Source organism: Antennarius striatus, chromosome 2, assembly GCF_040054535.1.
Source record: "Antennarius striatus isolate MH-2024 chromosome 2, ASM4005453v1, whole genome shotgun sequence".
Taxonomy (NCBI): domain Eukaryota; kingdom Metazoa; phylum Chordata; class Actinopteri; order Lophiiformes; family Antennariidae; genus Antennarius; species Antennarius striatus.
In genome coordinates this window covers 9,192,690-9,210,352 of record NC_090777.1, presented here as the reverse complement: position 1 = coordinate 9,210,352, position 17,663 = coordinate 9,192,690, and the positions used below count along the sequence as shown (strand labels likewise).

The 17,663-nt window shown below is 39.9% G+C and overlaps 1 protein-coding gene across 1 annotated transcript in view; it reads right to left on the bottom strand.

Annotated features, from left to right (window-relative positions):
- The window catches only part of LOC137612711 (copine-9-like), a 116,895-nt gene extending 99,743 nt beyond the window's left edge, over nt 1–17,152 (bottom strand). The window contains exons 1-3 of the mRNA XM_068341381.1: nt 16,861–17,152; nt 14,447–14,487; nt 2,140–2,186 (exon numbers count right to left, since the gene is read on the bottom strand). Of these exons, the coding sequence (XP_068197482.1) occupies nt 2,140–2,186; nt 14,447–14,487; nt 16,861–16,940 (168 nt within the window). The 5' untranslated portion in view covers nt 16,941–17,152. The remainder of the gene's footprint in view (nt 1–2,139; nt 2,187–14,446; nt 14,488–16,860) is intronic.
- Between the last annotated feature and the right edge of the window lie 511 nt (nt 17,153–17,663).

Sequence of the window (17,663 nt, the reverse complement as noted above, 5' to 3'; positions counted from 1 at the left end):
AAGGATGCCTCCTGGACGCCTCCCTGGTGAGGTGTTCCGGGCACGTCCTACTGGGAGGAGGCCCCGGGGACGACCCAGGACACGCTGGAGAGACTATGTCTCCAGGCTGGCCTGGGAACGCCTTGGGATTCTCCCAGAGGAGCTGGACGAAGTGGATAGGGAGAGGGAAGTCTGGGCTTCCCTGCTTAAGCTGCTGCCCCCGCGACCCGACCCCGGATTAGCGGAAGAGAATGGATGGATGGATGGATGGATGGTAATCTAAACCAGGCATGATAGGTTAATAGTTGTGGGTAGAGGTAAGGGAAGTGGTTTGCTAACAAGCAAACAGCAAACAAACAGACAAAAAATGACATATATAAAATCCATGGTGTAGACTTATTAAAACAGAAACCAAATTGTAAAATTTATTTAAATGCTAAAAACATTTCCATATTTAAACCTTTCCTTGGGATTGTGTTGCATGTTTTCAACAAAGTTGAAACATGGAGAAATCTGTAGTTTATTGAAAAAAATGGCTTTTTACTGGGTCGTCTGTCCTGTAATTTTAGTGAGTCAGAAAAAGCAAGCTAATGAAGTTGGCTGTATATAATAGTAATGAAAGTCTCAAATCGTATTTTGAGCAAGCCCCCCCCACACACACAAGCTGATCATTGGGGCGCACCACGAAGTTGCGACCTGTCACTCCGCCTCCCCATGTACTGACTGTTATTAATCGCATGCCAACAGGCCTCTAGTGTGTTGTGTTTGTACAGGGTCCTGTACACAGTGTTTTTGTGTGCTATAACTAACACACACACACACACACACACACACACACACACACACACACATAATATACAGTATATGCATGTACAAATGTGGATTGTAAAGATAATTTCCCCATTTGTGTGGACAAATCTTTAATCTTTATCTTTAATAAATGTGAGCAAGGATGTCTGACGGATGTATGAATACTTTCAATAGAGTGAGTCAGAGCTCCCTAGCTTTTAATACTGAATTTGATCACTACTGGCCGTCAGTGGCTCAGCGGTAGAGCAATCGTCTTGAAGACAGGATCACCCAGCCATCGGGGGTTTGAATCCCGCTCCCGCCAGAACATCCAACCGATCGTGAGTGGGAGGTGTCGGCTCACCTCCTAGCCACTGCAGAGGCGCCCTTGACCAAGGCGCCATCTCCCTTACAAGCTGCTCAATTTGGGGCGCGTTCCAGAAGCCACTGCCCGTCACTCTGCCTCCTAATTTGTGTAGTTTGATGTGTACCTGTATGTACTAACTGGATGCTTACAGGCCCCCTTGTGTGCTGTGTTCAGGGGGCCTGTATACTATACTAACCTGAGTGACTATGTAATTTCCCTTGCGGATAAATAAAGTATACTTCTTCTTCTTTGCTATTTACTCAGTCTGTGTATTGTTCTGCAAATTCTTCAAATAAATGACTTTTTTGGATATAAACTTGAATTCTAGATGATGGTAACAATAATAAAACAATGAGAAACTGAAATTGAACAAAATATGGCAATTTGATCATGACTGAAGTATCTTGACGTGATTGAATCAGTGGTAGTGAAGCCCTCACCAGGACACTGGTGGTGACTTTGAATCTGAAAATAAACTAATGCACAAACTAAACACAGAATGTGGTTTGCAAATTGGAAGAAGAAAAAGACATGGCAGGGTGCCAGAGGGATTCACAAAAAATGTAAAAGGGAATAAGTTCAAAAGAGCAGTGATGAATGAAATGTCTCATGACCCTGCCTTAAACAGTGACGAAGAGAGACAGGGAAAAGTCAACAGGAGCAGATGTTATAAATGAATAAAAGCTCTCCATTGGTTTTCTTTCTGGCTTGAGTTTTGACTTGAATTATTTGAGTACGGCATCAGATAATTAATACAATTTATTTATTCTTTAACATAAATTATTAATCTACAAATGTGTGTCAGGTTTGTTATTCAGGTAGTGGTTACACTTGCAGAGTGCCTTTAGACTGCATTTTAATAACATACTCACTTGGCCCAGAATATTGTTCTTTAAACTCTCTTTAAATCAAACTCCTAATAAAAAATACATATATATGACAGACTGGCAGATAAAAATATTAGATATTGATGTTGAAAAGCAAAAACCAAACCCTCATCTTACCTCTCTCCATTCTTTAGTACCCACAGCCTGCAGATACAAGACGACCACTAAGAGAAGGTGAAAAGAGGGATGAGGAAGAGAAAAAAAATATTAGTTTCAGCGAATATCCGGATGTTTTGGGGGGTTTTTTGTATGCTGGCACCTGCAGCAGCTGACACAAGTCAAAACTGTCTGGTAACAAAAATCAATATGACGTCCATCTTCATTAGATCTTGCACTGTCAGATGAAGTCAATAAGATGTACATAAAAACTATGCAACACCTGTCAGCCTGAAAAAATCAGCACAATTCAGGCCTTTTGGATACATTTGATCATTAATAAAATATCTTAAAAAAAAAAAAAAAACTACTTAGAATTATAAAACATATTAACATGACATTTTATGCAATTTCCTCCAGGATTATTAAAGTATCTATCTATCTATAAGTTTCTTCTTTTTCCATCGAATACATCGATGTGAAACAGTTATCCAGTAATCAGTCTTTGTATTTTGTATCCGGCAGTGATGTGTCACCACCTTGGGCTTGACCTCCGCCTGGCTATCAATATCTAAAATTACAATAGGTATATAGCTGTGTAAGGAAGGTATTAATGATATGGTCTCAGCGTCACTGCCCTCCAATTAAAACAGATATAGTAGCTTTCTTACAAAGTTGTTCAAAGCAACATATGCAAGCACCTTAGCATACAGGGTAATGATTATGGGGTAGGGGGGTGGGGGGGGCAGTAGCTCAGTCCACTCAATCTTGGGCTGGGGGCGGGAGGGTGGCCAGCTCAAGACCCGCCCATGGACCAAAAATTTGGAATGTGAACTAGTAGCTGAAGAGATGCCAGTTGACCTCCTGAGCAGTGCTCAGATGCCCTTGAGCAAGGCACCCTCTCTCTGTTGTGCTCATTGGACACACCAGAGAGGAGCTGTGTGCCTCATCCTCTCCTTTGTATGCCTGCAGGCCCTTGTGTGTGTGTGCGTGTGTGTGTGTTTTCGTGTGTGTGTGTGTGTGTGTGTGTGCGCGCGCGCTAGGGCCTGCATATCTACGTGTGCAAAAATATATATAAAAAGTGTGGAAATATAATTTCCTTGTAAAGTATAATTATTCTTTTTTGTTGTTACTGAAATTAAAGTAACAGTAGTGAGTACAAGAAATTTTAAGGTATGGGTCCCCTGACTGGCCACATATCCTGATGATCATCAATCATACATGTATATACCAAGGAGGACTTTTGGTTTGAGTACAAGCATCTAAATGAGGCACAGGAAGACCTCTCATGTTCTGCACATTCATCAAGTTAGGATAAAATATATTTTAAGTTCACGCATATCCAAACAAACAACACTCCCAAAGTAACCCCTCTTTGGATTTAAGTTTGTGTGGACGAGTAAAATCACAATTTTCCTCCTCATGTCCAATGGAGGCAGTAAAGTTTTTGGTCATTCGAAGAAGATCGCAACCTTGTCATCCATTTTCAGCTTCCACCATTTCGTCCTCTGCTCTGCCTTTGCCCTCTTCATCTTCCTCAACACCAGAGTCATCCTACACACCACCATCCTATGCTGTTTGGCTACACTATCGCCTACCACTACTTTGCAGTTGCTGATATCCTTCAGATTACAGTCTGTGTGCTCATGCCTCCACTCTTATAGGTCACCCTACATCCCTGCCTCTTCTGGAAGAAAGTATTCACTACAGCCATTTCCATCCTTTTTGCAAAGTCAACTACCATCTGTCCTTCTGCATTCCTCTCCTGGATACCAAACCTAACCATCACCTCCTCATGACATCTGTTTCCTGCACCAACATGTCCATTGAAGTCTGCACCAATGACAACTCTCACTTCTAGGTATGCTCTGCATCACTTCATCAAAGTCCAACCATAATTTGTCCTTCTCCTCCAGCTTACATCCCACCTGTGGAGCATACCCGCTAACAACATTGAACATCACACCTTCTAATTCTAGCTTCAGACTCATCACTCTATCTGACACTCTTTTTACCTCCAGGACATTCCTAACAAACTCCTCCTTCAAGACAACTTCCACTCCATTTCTCTTCCTATCTACACCATGATAGAACAACTTGAACCCTGCTCCCTAAACTTCTAGCCTCGCTGCCTTCCCACCTGGTCTCCTGGACACTGTATATCTACCTTCCTTCTCTGCATCATGTCCACCAACTATCTACCTTTTCCTGTCATAGTTCCAACATTCAACGTCCCTACTCTTAGTCCTATACTCTTGGTGTTCCTCTTCTCTCACTTCCTGTGAACACACTTTCCTCCTCTCTTTCTTCGACCAACAGTAGTCCAATTTCCACCGGCATCCTGTAGGTCAGCGGTTCCCAAACCTTTCAGGCCCACTTCTACCTCACAACTTAGCTGATGCACCGCAATGCCCAAAACATGAAAAGAAAGAAAGAAAAGGCGTAGTCTTTATAGCCATATAGGTATCACGTTTAATAACATAGGTTCCTGTTAACACAGAACAGATTGTGCAATAATGGGCCTAATGATCTCTCATTTTAGAAACTGTGGGGAGAATAATAGTAACAATATAAAAATGACAATAATAATATTTTAAGTCAAAATGGTCGCCGAGCGAGCCGACTACAGATGAGTGATGAACAACAGTTATTACTATGTAACAAATAGGCCTATTTAACAAACTGTAAGTTATTAAATGGTAACAAATATGCTACTCCGCCACAATGAATCAAAATAACATAGGCCCAAGTTCAACATCATATTTTCTCTTTCGAGTACGAGTCTCATTGTGTTCTTTACCCCCTTCTCCCGATGAAGTGTCCGGGTGAGTTTTCTGTGTTCTGTGCTCTTCATTTTCAGTTTCCCCTGTCTCGTCATCATCACTCTCTTTTTCCTGCTGGATTTCTTCAGCCTGGTAGACTGCACAGCTCTCAGTTGTGGCCAATGTATCCTGTCCTCTTTCATTTCTACCAGATTTAATACCGGACAGACTGCCCGTTTTCAACCAGTTATGCATGTTGGCATATTATTGTTGTTGCTATCACAACAAGCTAGCACGTAAGTAGGAGAAAGCAAAGTGCATTTTGGGTATTTTTTTTATTTAAAATTTTCCCAAAACGTTTTTTAATTGAAAATTACAAATGATTTATGTGAATGAATTTAAATATTTAAACTGTTAATCCTCCATTAAAAAGTGTTTAAATTATTTAATTATTTATGTATTTCAAGGTGCTCAGCTGCCATTACACTCGCGCACCTCCTAGCGGCAGCTCGCGCACCACAGGGGGTGCGCACACCACACTTCGGGAATCCCTGCTGTAGGTGAACAACACCAATGGCGGTCGTTGTTAATCCGGGCCTCAACTGATCCAGTATGAATGTCATAGATTTGATTTGCATGTTTGAATTGGCAAAAGTTTTACGTCGGATGCTCTTCCTGACACAGCCCTCTGTATTTACCTGGGCTTGGGACCGGCACAAAAAGACACTGACTTGTACCCTTTTTCGGTTACATTGTATTGCATTGAATATGAATGTTAAAGCGGTTTGAATTTCGGCTCATGGGGCCAATTAACGTAAAAAAAGACTAGCAGGAACTTGTGGAAATTCCATGATAAAACAATAATATCAGATTTCATATCAAACATATGAAAATAATAAATAGCTACCTTGTTTTATGGAGCAAGATAGATAGTAAATAAAAATGGTAAAATGCTTATTGGTTGATAGGCTTTAACCCACTGAATGTATAGCATACTTTATGTATACCCCACCTTTCTTTTCTTAGCGATTTTCCTTTTGTGCTTGGCATTCATTGGCTCTGGCTAAGTAGTACTTCTCTTTTTGTGACGCAATCCTTTCCTCTCTTTAAGTTGTAGTTTCACTCAGAATTTGTTGCCGTTTTAAGTCTCGTTCCTGCTGTTTGGACTCTCTACTCAAAAACGTGAAAATTGTTGGAACAGTTATGACACTAAAATTAAGTTAACTGGGAAGTTTATGTATAGTTATTTCTTCTCCTAAAATAGCAGATGCCTTGTGCCATATTGTTCACGTGAATCTTTCTGGCAGATACGCCATGATTGGTTGGGCGCCGTGATTTGTTGAGCTCTTGATTGACAGTAGTGGGTGGAGTTGGTGACAGCGTGAGACTCTAGTGAGCTTATTGTTTCTATGTGAATAAATGTCTTCACATCTTTTGAAAAGAACAGTATTGGGTTCTCTACATATGTCAGTTACAGACAATACATGTCATCTGTCAGCTGAAATTCTTCCTCCATTTTGTCCTTTTCTTTGGACACAAGCTAAAAGGACATGAAATAAATTAGGAGCTATTAGGCTGTAACTGATCTCAGACATACCGTTTTTTATTGTATTCCAATCCTTGGAAATGGCTCTCGAGCCATTCTTCTTTTTCTTTTTTTTTTGGTGCCTGAATAGGTGGGAAAAAGGCTAATTCTTCTTATGCTACATGTCCTTTTTGTTAACACTCTTTGCTGATTTTCCCTGGTGATAATAAGAACTATTAAGTTGTAATTATGTATCAACCAGGAGGGGCTGCTGCGGTAAATCATTTCAGGCTGGACAAAGGTGGATATTTTAGCCAATCCGGAGTTGGCATGATAGACAGACATTCCAGAGCCTTCTTTATCAAGATGTTTTTCAAAAGAGTGATCAAGGACTACTGTTTATTGATACCAATGCAAAACACTGACAGAACATGTACATTCTAAAACACAAGGTTTGGCAAACATACAAAACTACAAATGATCAATAAGATATTGAAAAACTGCTTCATGTTTTTACATCAAGTCAGATCTATGAAAGTAAGTCAGAGCACTAGCTTTGATCTTTGACCTATGCAAGTAGGTCAGGGTAAAATTTTGAATTCAGGGGTGTCGCAGGATGTTGCAGTCTGTGTGTCACATCTCGGGTCTAATAGTTTCTGTTTGTTTTCTTTCTGTTAACATCCCATATCATTCCAGATCCTGTCTCATCTCTAATCACTTCATTCCCTGCACCCGCCTTCCTCCACACACCTGCAGCCACCCCCCAATCTGTCTCCACACTACAAATGCCAGCTCAGCCTTCTGCTCTCTGCCAGATTGTTTGGGGTTCGCCCCGACTCTCCAGCCTTTGATTCCAGCCTGTTGTTCCGATTATTGTTACTGACCCAGCCTGTTTCCCGGACCCTGCCTTTCATCGACCCCTCCTTGGATTTGTCTCTCTGGTTTGGATTGCCTTCCTTTGTACGACTTTGTCTGGTTTTTGGACTCTGCCTGTTTGTCTGTCATTTGGATGTTGGACTGATTACCTGGTACCTGACCCCTGCCTGAATAATTAAACCTGTTCTAAGACTGCCCGCTAGTCTGCCGTGCTTTTGGGTTCCCCTTGCCAGTCGTGTTCGACCCCGTGACACTGACTGCATTGGTTCTTGTTTCTATTGTTTTAATGTAAATAAATCTGAGTTAACTAAAAAGTACAACTCATTTATTATAACTTTTTGTCTTTAAAATCTACAAACTCAGTTAAATATCAAACAATACAATTTTTCTATATCATATTATTGTCAAAAGTATCAAAAAAAATTAAATAAATTGAGGACTAGGGCCTTTAAGTGCCACGAGTGTGAGATAGACAGCAGCAGACATCACAATAACTGTCGCCCACTTTACAAATCAGGAAAAAAAATGAATCTGCTGCATAAATTATCAAGGATGGCAATGGACAGATTGCTGTAGCACTAATGGGGACCCTGGAATAGGGAATGATGGTGCTTTTACATAGGCTCATGGTGATGCAATGGTAGTGCTGTTGCCTCACAGCAAGAAGTTTCTGGATTTGAGTTTGTATGTTCTCCCTGTGTCTGCATGGGTTCTGAGTTTTCCAACTTCCACCTCCAAAAACATGCCTTACAGCCAGAAGGTGAAATGATCAATCTAAATTTACCATAGCTGTGAGTGTGTGCATGACTGGTTGCTTGTCCATGTGGTTCCACAATGTGATGACACCGCATCTTGAGCATATGCCACCTCTCGCTTTAGTCAGCTGGGATCTAGGAAAGTTTTTTGAGAAAGTAGCATATTGTGTTTGATTGTAAGAGGCATAAATCACTGACTTTCAAAAGACAGCCTAAAAATAATGATGTATAAAGTGTTTATTTCTGCACTATATGAAAATTGTCCACACTCCACTGGAAACTGATCTTGCATGAGAGATTTTTTTAAGATTTTGCAAAAACACTTTAATCACATTCAAACATTTTACAATTTTACATTAGATGAAGCACTTAAGTGCTTCGGAAGATTTTTTGCAAAAAAAACTCCAATCACATTTAGAACATTTTACAATTTTTCATTAGATGAAACTTCAAAAACACCAAACACTCAAAAACACGAAACACCAATAAACAAAAGGAAATACAATATAAAAATTAGTAGATTATAACAGGAAGTTTGCAAAAGTGAGGTGGTCATCAACTAAAGTTAAAGTTTTTGTAACACCAGATGTTCCTAAAGTTATTCAGGTCTTTTGTCAATTTATAGAAACCAAATTCTAGTTTTAAGTGACATCTGATGTTACAGCAAAAAACAGTAGCTGCTTCTTGAACAGTATTGTTTTCAATTCTCCTCTTCCTGGTCACATAAATTGCACATAAAGTTTTGCCTCTCCAGAAAAAAAATTCAAAAGCTGCCACTTTCTCTGATTCGATCTATTGTGAGAGAAGTCGGATGTTTCACATGGGAGCTGATAGTAGTTGGTGGCAGCTGGAATTAAAAGAGCTGGATAAATTGGGCCAGACATGTGTAGTTCCAGATTGAACAGTGACAAAATGAAGCAGCTTAGCGAGCCCTGTCGCTGTCAAAGTTTTAATGAAAAATGTTGTTACAGACTTTTCCATCTCTTTAGGGCGTAAATTATATTATTATTAAATATGAAAAATAAATTATGTTTTTTTTTAAGTGCAAAGAGGTCACTTGCAAGTCATGAATTTCATTATTTTCATCTGGGTCCAAAAGGTGTGTATCATTCAAATCTATTTCATTTTGACAAAATGACTAAAAAGGCCATAATCTCTTCAGCAATTTTAGTTATCCTTATTACTGCAGTTCAAATAGAGGGAGTATTCTTGTTGCTCGGGGGAAATGCATTAGACGCTCTTCCATCTAACCAAGGGCACTGTCTATGTGGCCGAGGTCACACATGCCTAGAATAAATTAAATCCCAGGCAATGCTGAACTGAGTAATACTGTACAGAGGCAGCTCGAGTGTCCAATCTGTAAATGGCAAAGCAGGTGGAGTGTCATTTGTGAAAGAAACCATTTTTTTAAATTAAACATCCACCTCAGAAAATAGAAATATACATAATTTTCAGAATTGGCTCTTTTCTTATCATGTGATGCAGTTGGCTATGAAATATAATACTACATTATAATACACACAATACCATAACACACACACACACATATAATGCACAGTGAAAGTCAAAATTTTCAGTAAACATTCTTAAAATATTTGTTGTCATGATTAATAAATTATAAATGTGTGCTCATATTAGTAGGAGTTGTTGAGTTTTTTATTAAAGACCTCTTTCAGTCATGTGAGTCACTGATTTATAACAACTACAACTTTAAAAAACATCTGTTCAACAGTCTTGGGTGTCTGGTGGCCAGGAAGACAGTGAAAGAATTTGAATGCTGCAATTCCAATACTGCATAAAATAATGCGAGAGGGGAAAAGCTAGAAATTTAACAAAAATAGGAGAAATATGTTTGTCATGTGTATCCATGCCCTCTGTTCTCCATGTTTTTACTTATTAATCTCCATTGCTAGCTTGCCTGCTAGTCCTTCATTTCAGACTCAAGCACACAATAATTGCAAAATTATACCTGCATATTTCTGGAACACCCTGGCAGCTATGTGAGGATGTTCTTCGCAGACTTCAGCTCTGGCTTTAACACACTTGTTCCAAGTAGACTATTGTTCATACTGCACGGTCTAGGTATTGACAAGCACACCTGCTCATGGATTGGGTTTTCTCACAAACCACATGCAGTCAGTCAGGCTGAGGGGTTTCTATTCCTTAACCCTGGCTGTGAACACTGGGGCGCCCCAGGGCTGTGTGCTCAGCCCAAAGCTGTACACCCTGTACTCCCATGACTGTGCCCTGATGAGCAGCGGCAAATTCTTCATCAAATTTGCTGCAACATTACTGGGCACTGAATTTCTCGAAAACCAAGGAGATGGTGCTGGACCTCAGGAGGAAGAGGGATGATCCAACGCTTCTTCTAAGCCGAGAGGACCTGGTGGAACGGCTCAGCGAGTTCAGGTTCCTGGGAACATACATTTCAGAGGACCTTACGTGGGGCACCCAACACTGATGCCCTTGTGAAAAAGGCGCAACAGCATCTTTACTGTCTAAGGTCCCTGAGAAGAATAGACGTGTCCCAGGACCTGCTCCTGTCCTACTACAAGTGTTCTGTAGAGAGCATTCTCACCAACAGTATGCTGGTGTGGTTTAACAGCTGTTCTCAGGCTGACAGGAAAGCCCTGGAAATTGTCAGGAAGTCAGCGCAGAAAGCCATAGGTGTACAGTTATCCTCTCTGTCAGACATCTACAACACCAGATGGGCCACAAGCATCACCAGTGGTAGTTCACAAGCCGGCAACAGCCTGTTCTCACTGCTGCCCTCTGGTAAGAGGTACAGTTCCATCAAGGCCCGGACCTCTAGACGAACCAACACGTTCTACTCAAGTGCAATCAGAGTAATGAACACAGTACTCCAAAAGTAAAGGTTGACATACTGTTGGAAGTCCTTCCCAGTTAGGTGCCCTGAGCAATGCCCTAGTTGCAATTGCTGCTACTGAGCCCTCTGCCGCACAGTACATCGTACACTCTTGACGGCTCACTCTAAATATATTTTCATAATTACTTGTTTTTTGCACCTGTGTTTTTGTTTTCTTGTTTTTTATTTATAGTCACACTTTATACTTGAGCTTGAGTCCTTTTGCACAGAGAGTTGTCTCAAAATTTTGTTGTACACTTGTGTATGATGACATCAAAGGTATTCTATTATAAAATATGTGCAACCAAATATGGAAATGGTGGCGATAGGTTCCATCGATCCATTTGAGGCTTGAACACAAAAAATATTTGTTTATACTGAAGTGCAATTACTGCTAACATTACAATTTACGAAGTGGAATGCATGAACGCCCACAGGCACTCATCAATACTGCAAATGTTTTATGCTACAGGATGTCTTCATGTCAGCAAAGTCGAGTCACTCACGACCAATTGATTAACTCTTTCCACTTTTGATAACTGAGCAGCGAAACAGTCCAAACATCACAGTCAGAACAAAATTTTTTCACGCCATGGTAGAGCTTGATATTTTGCACAATGGACCTGAATGGAAGTACAGAATGTAGAGCTTCAGTGAAAAGCCTTTCACAGCAGCAGACATTTGAAAAAAGTAATCAGGGGGAAAATAAACATTCATATTTTTTGCATTCCTACTTTTTGACATATGAGTTTCGCATTTTTGTACACTGATATTAAAAACAATCTTAGTTTGTGACATACATGAAGACCACAATAAAGAAAGCCTTTTGTTCTGTAGGGTGTTCATTTGGTTGATTTGTGAGTGTAATTACACAGGACGACCCAGGACACACTGGAGAGATTATGTCTCCAGGCTGGCCTGGGAACGCCTTGGGATTCTCCTGGAGGAGCTGGACGAAGTGGCTAGGGAGAGGGAAGTCTGGGCCTCCCTGGTTAAGCTGCTGCCCCCGCGACCTGACCCCGGATAAGCGGAAGAAGATGGATGGATGGATGGATTACACATATAACACAGAACAGATGGACATTTTCTTTTACATAATTTACTCAGTATGTGATTGCATTTCCACTGACGGCTGTTCATCTTGTCCTTTCCACCAGGCGTCTGTCTGAAGTTACATTTATTCTTCCATATTCCAGTAAAACCAACTCATGGTCTAGTCTCACATTCCCCCCTCTAGACAAACCTGGAGTTGGGACATACAGCTGATACAATCAGCAAACTGCAGTATTTCCTCCCGTTCATGGAGCGTTGATCAAGCATGCATCATTTTATTATGTCTTTAGATAAGCAGTGGAAACAGAATGATGAAGCAGGTCAATCTCTGTCCGGTACCCAACCTGCTCCGTTAATTGCCTCCTTCCTGCAGCCACATCACTGATGATCCCATACAATTTTATAGCTGATTTTATAACTAAGCAGTTGTTAAGGTAGACTGGTTAAGGGTTCGTAATCCAGAAGCAGCTTCCTGCATTACATTTGACTACAAAATGTTCTTTCAATCAAGGAAATATAATAACATACTATAATACATTGGAATAAACTGGATAATGAAATTAGGAGTATGGGAACTCTAACTGCCTTTAAAAAAGCTTTTAAAAACATGATCTTGCAAGGCTATATTTCTGACGTGAATGATGGTTAAAGGACTGCACTGTTATGGCGAATTAAACTTCATGTTGTCAATCCTGTGAAACAAATGTCACTGTAACCTTTGTGCAGTGACTGAGCACATTCAGGATGTTATGACTGCTCCAACGGCAATTAAATCATAAAATTGACCAGAAACAACCCTTGAAAGGAATAACAAAATGAACGTTAAGAAAATTTGGACTCTTCTCAATAACTGACAAAGAGGTGTGCAAAGATGCATGCCTATTGGACTAAATGGATGGATTAAAACAACAATGTACCAGAATAAAATAATTGAAATTGATTTGTGACATGCAATGTATGAATTGGTTGACAATGTGCTGCAATGAGAGAGATGTTGTTGATTTAGGGGACGGGAACCTTACAAGCCAATGGCTTCTACCCGTCAACCTTTTTTTTTTTTTTTTTTCGGATGTTGTTGCTGATGAAAATAAAATATGTTGTAATAACATGTCTGGAAAGAAGAAAATAAACTGAATAAATAAATACAGTTCAGCCCGGCTCGACAATATGCCATTGGTGTCTGTTTTATATTGTGTTTTGTTTTGCTGGCTATGCAAAACTTTCCCCATTGGGATTTTTTATTTTTATTTAAATTTTATATACTGAATTAATCCCCGCAGGGAAATTAGTGGCACACTAATTAGTACACATGCATACAGTATATATTAGTGTGTACAGGTGCTGAACACACAAACACACACAACGGACCTGTACTCATGCAGGGGTTGTACAGTGCTGGCAACCCTTTGTGGAGTGCCCAAATGAGCAGCTTGTAAGGGGGATGGCATCTTGCTCAAGGGCGCCTCGGCAGTGCTCCAGAGGTGAGCTGACACCTCCCACTGTCAGCTCACATTCAGGGTGTTTTTGTGAACACTTAGCAATGCAGTTTCACAAGGTTGTTTGAATCTTTGTCATCCATCTTGCAAGCCTAATTCTAATTTTGTCAGTTTTTTGCTATAAACATAGTTGAATCGTAGCCTTACTTCAGCCAGGACATCTAGCTCCTCCTCACTCCTTCTATTCGTTACCACACAGTGGCCTTCTGGGATATCTAACAATGTGAGAGCCTGAGGAGAGTAGATTCAACATTATCTCACTGCTCTCTTTTTAAAAGGAAGCTTTCTTGTGTCTAAAAAACAAAGAAATCAGACAGCACTCATACACAAACCTCTAAGGCAGCTTTGTTTCCTTATTATGTAGCACTTGACAGCAAAAGTCTTATGAAAGCTTTATGCTCATACAAAAACCTGTCCCAGAATCTGAAATCACATTGGTATCATAATTATTTTACTAGTTAATTTAGAAAAACTATGGCTCACTATTGATGGTTTTCTCTGAATCAAAGTTGACACAACATAATCTGTTTTATTGGAGGCCTTTAACAGGAATTATTTCATGACGGTGTTTTTTCTTTGATTCCAGTAAATTCAAACATTCAGAATCACCAGATTGAGATCGATAGATCCAAATTTTGATGTGTGGATGATCTTATGGTGATATGATAACATTTCATCCAAACATTGTTGCCGTTACCCATCAAGGTAGATTAAATCATTTTGTAATTCAACCCTGTACTACAGTGGAAGAAAATCCTTTGAAGAGATTCTGGATCAAGCTAATACTGTAGATATACAACAAACATAGCAACAAAAAATAGACCTGCATCCAGCACCAACCAAATTAAGATCTACACAGTAGCAGCGATCATTTAAATGAATCTCCAATATTTTTATACTAATGTCGGAAAAATAATGTCAAAATCCATATTGGTGTTAAAACAGTATTTGAATGTCTCTGAGGGAATAAGCAATTGATCATACTTCATACATACCAGGATCTGACTTAGAGAATGTGTCCACATCCAGGAGACTCCTGTAGAAACAACAAGAGTGTGAGTAATAGCTGATCTACAGAATTCAAGTTATTATTTAAGGATATCATCTAAAACAAAGAGACCTCATTATCACAACTGAAACTAAAAATAAACTTAATCTGCATCAAAATTCCATTTAGAAGGAAAATGTGGGAAAATGGGCTTTGAGACATGATTGAAATTGGCTGCAGCACATTATGAGGAGAAATACACGGACCATTTAGTTTATTTAGTCCCTTGTTATTAGACTAATAGACCCACACATAATACCTCGTAAAACCACAGTCTTTAACATCTCATTTAGTTTCCTGATTAAGCAAATAGACTACAGATTATAAACCCCTAACCTATTAATTAGTGTGCTTTAGAGGAAAAGGCAGGCAGATATTCCACATGTAGACAGAGTCTGGCTATTTCCCCCGGCTGCCAGTCTTCACATTAAGGTGAGCTAATCAGTTTGTGGCTGTGGTATCAAGCATCGTGTATCCTTACTAGTCGTGATTATTTAGGAATAGAAAAACAATGTACTGTTAGGCAAAAGCAGCCCAAAGTAAATCATTATCATTTTGAATCTGTTGGACAACACACATAACTTCATTTAGTATTTTTCCATCTCTGGTGCCAGGTTTGGCCCGTTTGTTCGGGTGTCTGGCCACTTCAAGTCTGGGTGATCTCACGAAAGTCACCAGGGCAACATCCATTCATTATTCAGGACTGAATTGGAAAGACAGCCAGTAAACAGACAGCCAAGCAACCAGTGTGAGGAGCTCTGACTGAGTTTCACAGCTCCACCAGTTAGTCAGTCACCCCGTCGGTGAGCAGAGAAGCCAACCGTCAGTACAGGTAGAGTACAGGGACGTGCGGTGAGGTTCATGGCTGCTGAGGCACTCATTTCATCAAAATTAGATTTACAAAAATATGAACCTACAGTGTAGCTTATTCACCATTTAATTAGCAACAGTGAGTGGGCTATTTTTAAGGTCCCATAGCAGAATTATTTACATGTATAAACCGTAACACACAATTAGCACATTTGATGTTATGTTGTTGCCTACATGTTTGCTTGTAAGGTTTACTTATAAATGAAGTCCATGCGCCGCTCCTTCTGAACAAAAGCATCGAAAAAATTTTGAGTTGAGATATGTAATCCTCCATTTTTATAGTAAGGCAAGGGGAGCGGAAAATAAATGCATGGCTGTAGTTTTGCTGTTACTTCTTCTATGGCTGAGGAAGAGGAATCCTCGTCCGAATCCCAGGGATCCCTACCATGAGGCCGGAGAAATGCGTGCCGCACTGCGTGCCTCTTCTCAGCCGTTTCAGGACCGCTCGACTCGAGAAAGACGTTACACACATTCAGTCGTTGACAAAAAACACCATACATTATATACATTATACAAATTATGGGAATTTAGTTCATAGAGCAAACGTGTTTGAACATTTTAATAGCGACATATAGAGAGATAGCATTACGGTCTCACTATATCCCAGGACAGCTAGCCGAGCCATTACGCAATCCATGGTGAGGCTCGGCTGGCTGGTGCGTCACCCCAGGTCTCTGCTCAGTATTTTAGTGGTAAATGTGAAAATTCACCAATTTTTAGTAAAAAGAACCTAAACTTGGTGATGTTAATTGGAAAATAACTATATACTGTAGCACACAATACTGGATAAATATAACAATTTAACAATTTTATTTCTCCCATTTTTCATTTTTTTCTGTCATGATGGCAGGTGAGGCCGTGCCTCACCTGACCGCACATCACTGGTACAGTACGTATTATAGTTTTATTTGAGGGTTGGATAATTAACATTAATGATGAATGTCATACGATTCTATTATTTATATATATATATATATATATATATATATGTGTGTGTGTGTGTGTGTGTGTGTGTGTGTGTGTGTGTGTCTATATATATATATATATATATATATATATATATATATATATATATATATATATATATATATATATATATATATACAGTATATGTAAGAACGCTCATCAGCGGCATCATCAATAATCAACCATGCTGTTATCTGATCAGTGGTAATCTTCTGGATCACTGTCTGAACCAGCAGAAACCAGTAACCTTGATGAACACTGGAGGAATCAGAATTACCTGAGAGCAAAGGGCGTCGGCAAAATAAAGGTCGTAGGTGAATATCAGTTTCTAAAGCGTTAATGTCTTTTTAATTTCGCGGTTTTTCGGGTAAGAACCGGTAATCCTTCATTCGTACCACAATGGGGAAAATTCATTGAAAAGTAAAAAAAACAACAACAACATCTTTCTAAATGTGAATTTCATGTCGGACACATTTAAAGGTTACGTTTTTAAACTGAGTCGCGTTGGGTGTCGTTTGACCTTACCGACAGGACACGGTAACTTCTATCTTAGTGGCGGGGACTCTGGTGGTCAGAGGATCGAATTCTCCAATTGATGCCATCATCTCGACTCCAGACTCTAACGAGCATCCGCGGAGAAAAACATCTGATCAGTCACAAAATGATGGTAGTAAATCCATTGTCAAGAGAGTCTTCTTCTCTTTCTTCCTCTACTTGATTTTTGCGTTCCTGAAGCAGAGAGGAAGTAATGGCCAGTGAGAGAGATGGGGGAGAAGCGGTGAAAGTTGGGAGGCAGGTTCGAAGTTTATTCATCCGACATCCGTTCACGGTGAGCTCCGAAGTCTGGCAGCAGCTGAGGAGGAGATCACTGCCAACCGGAGGTACCGGGCACAGCACGGTGCTTTCTCCTCCCCTTCCACTGTGTGTGTGTGTGTGTGTGTGGGGGGGGGGGGGGTATTTGTATGCCTTTGCAACAGCGCGCTGAATTATTCTTATTTAACGTGTTCTCTTTGGGGTTTGGTCGAGCACGTTTCGATTCTCTTGGCATCAAGTCCATTCGAAAAGCAAGGCTTTGGCAGAAAACCTGATGCATGACTTTGTTTCAGTTGTTTTTTGTTTTTTTTTGTGGAGTCAGGATGACTTGACAAATAGTCGTATGTTTTGTAACATAAAACAAAATCTTAGAAATTAAACTTGTAAACATTGAAACAAAAAAAAAAAGTGATTTATTTTCCCAAGTGTCAGTAGACACCACTTCAATTCTCCATTGTTGTGTGTAGTAATGTTATTCATTCATTCATTTACCATACCTGCTTCATCCACTGACG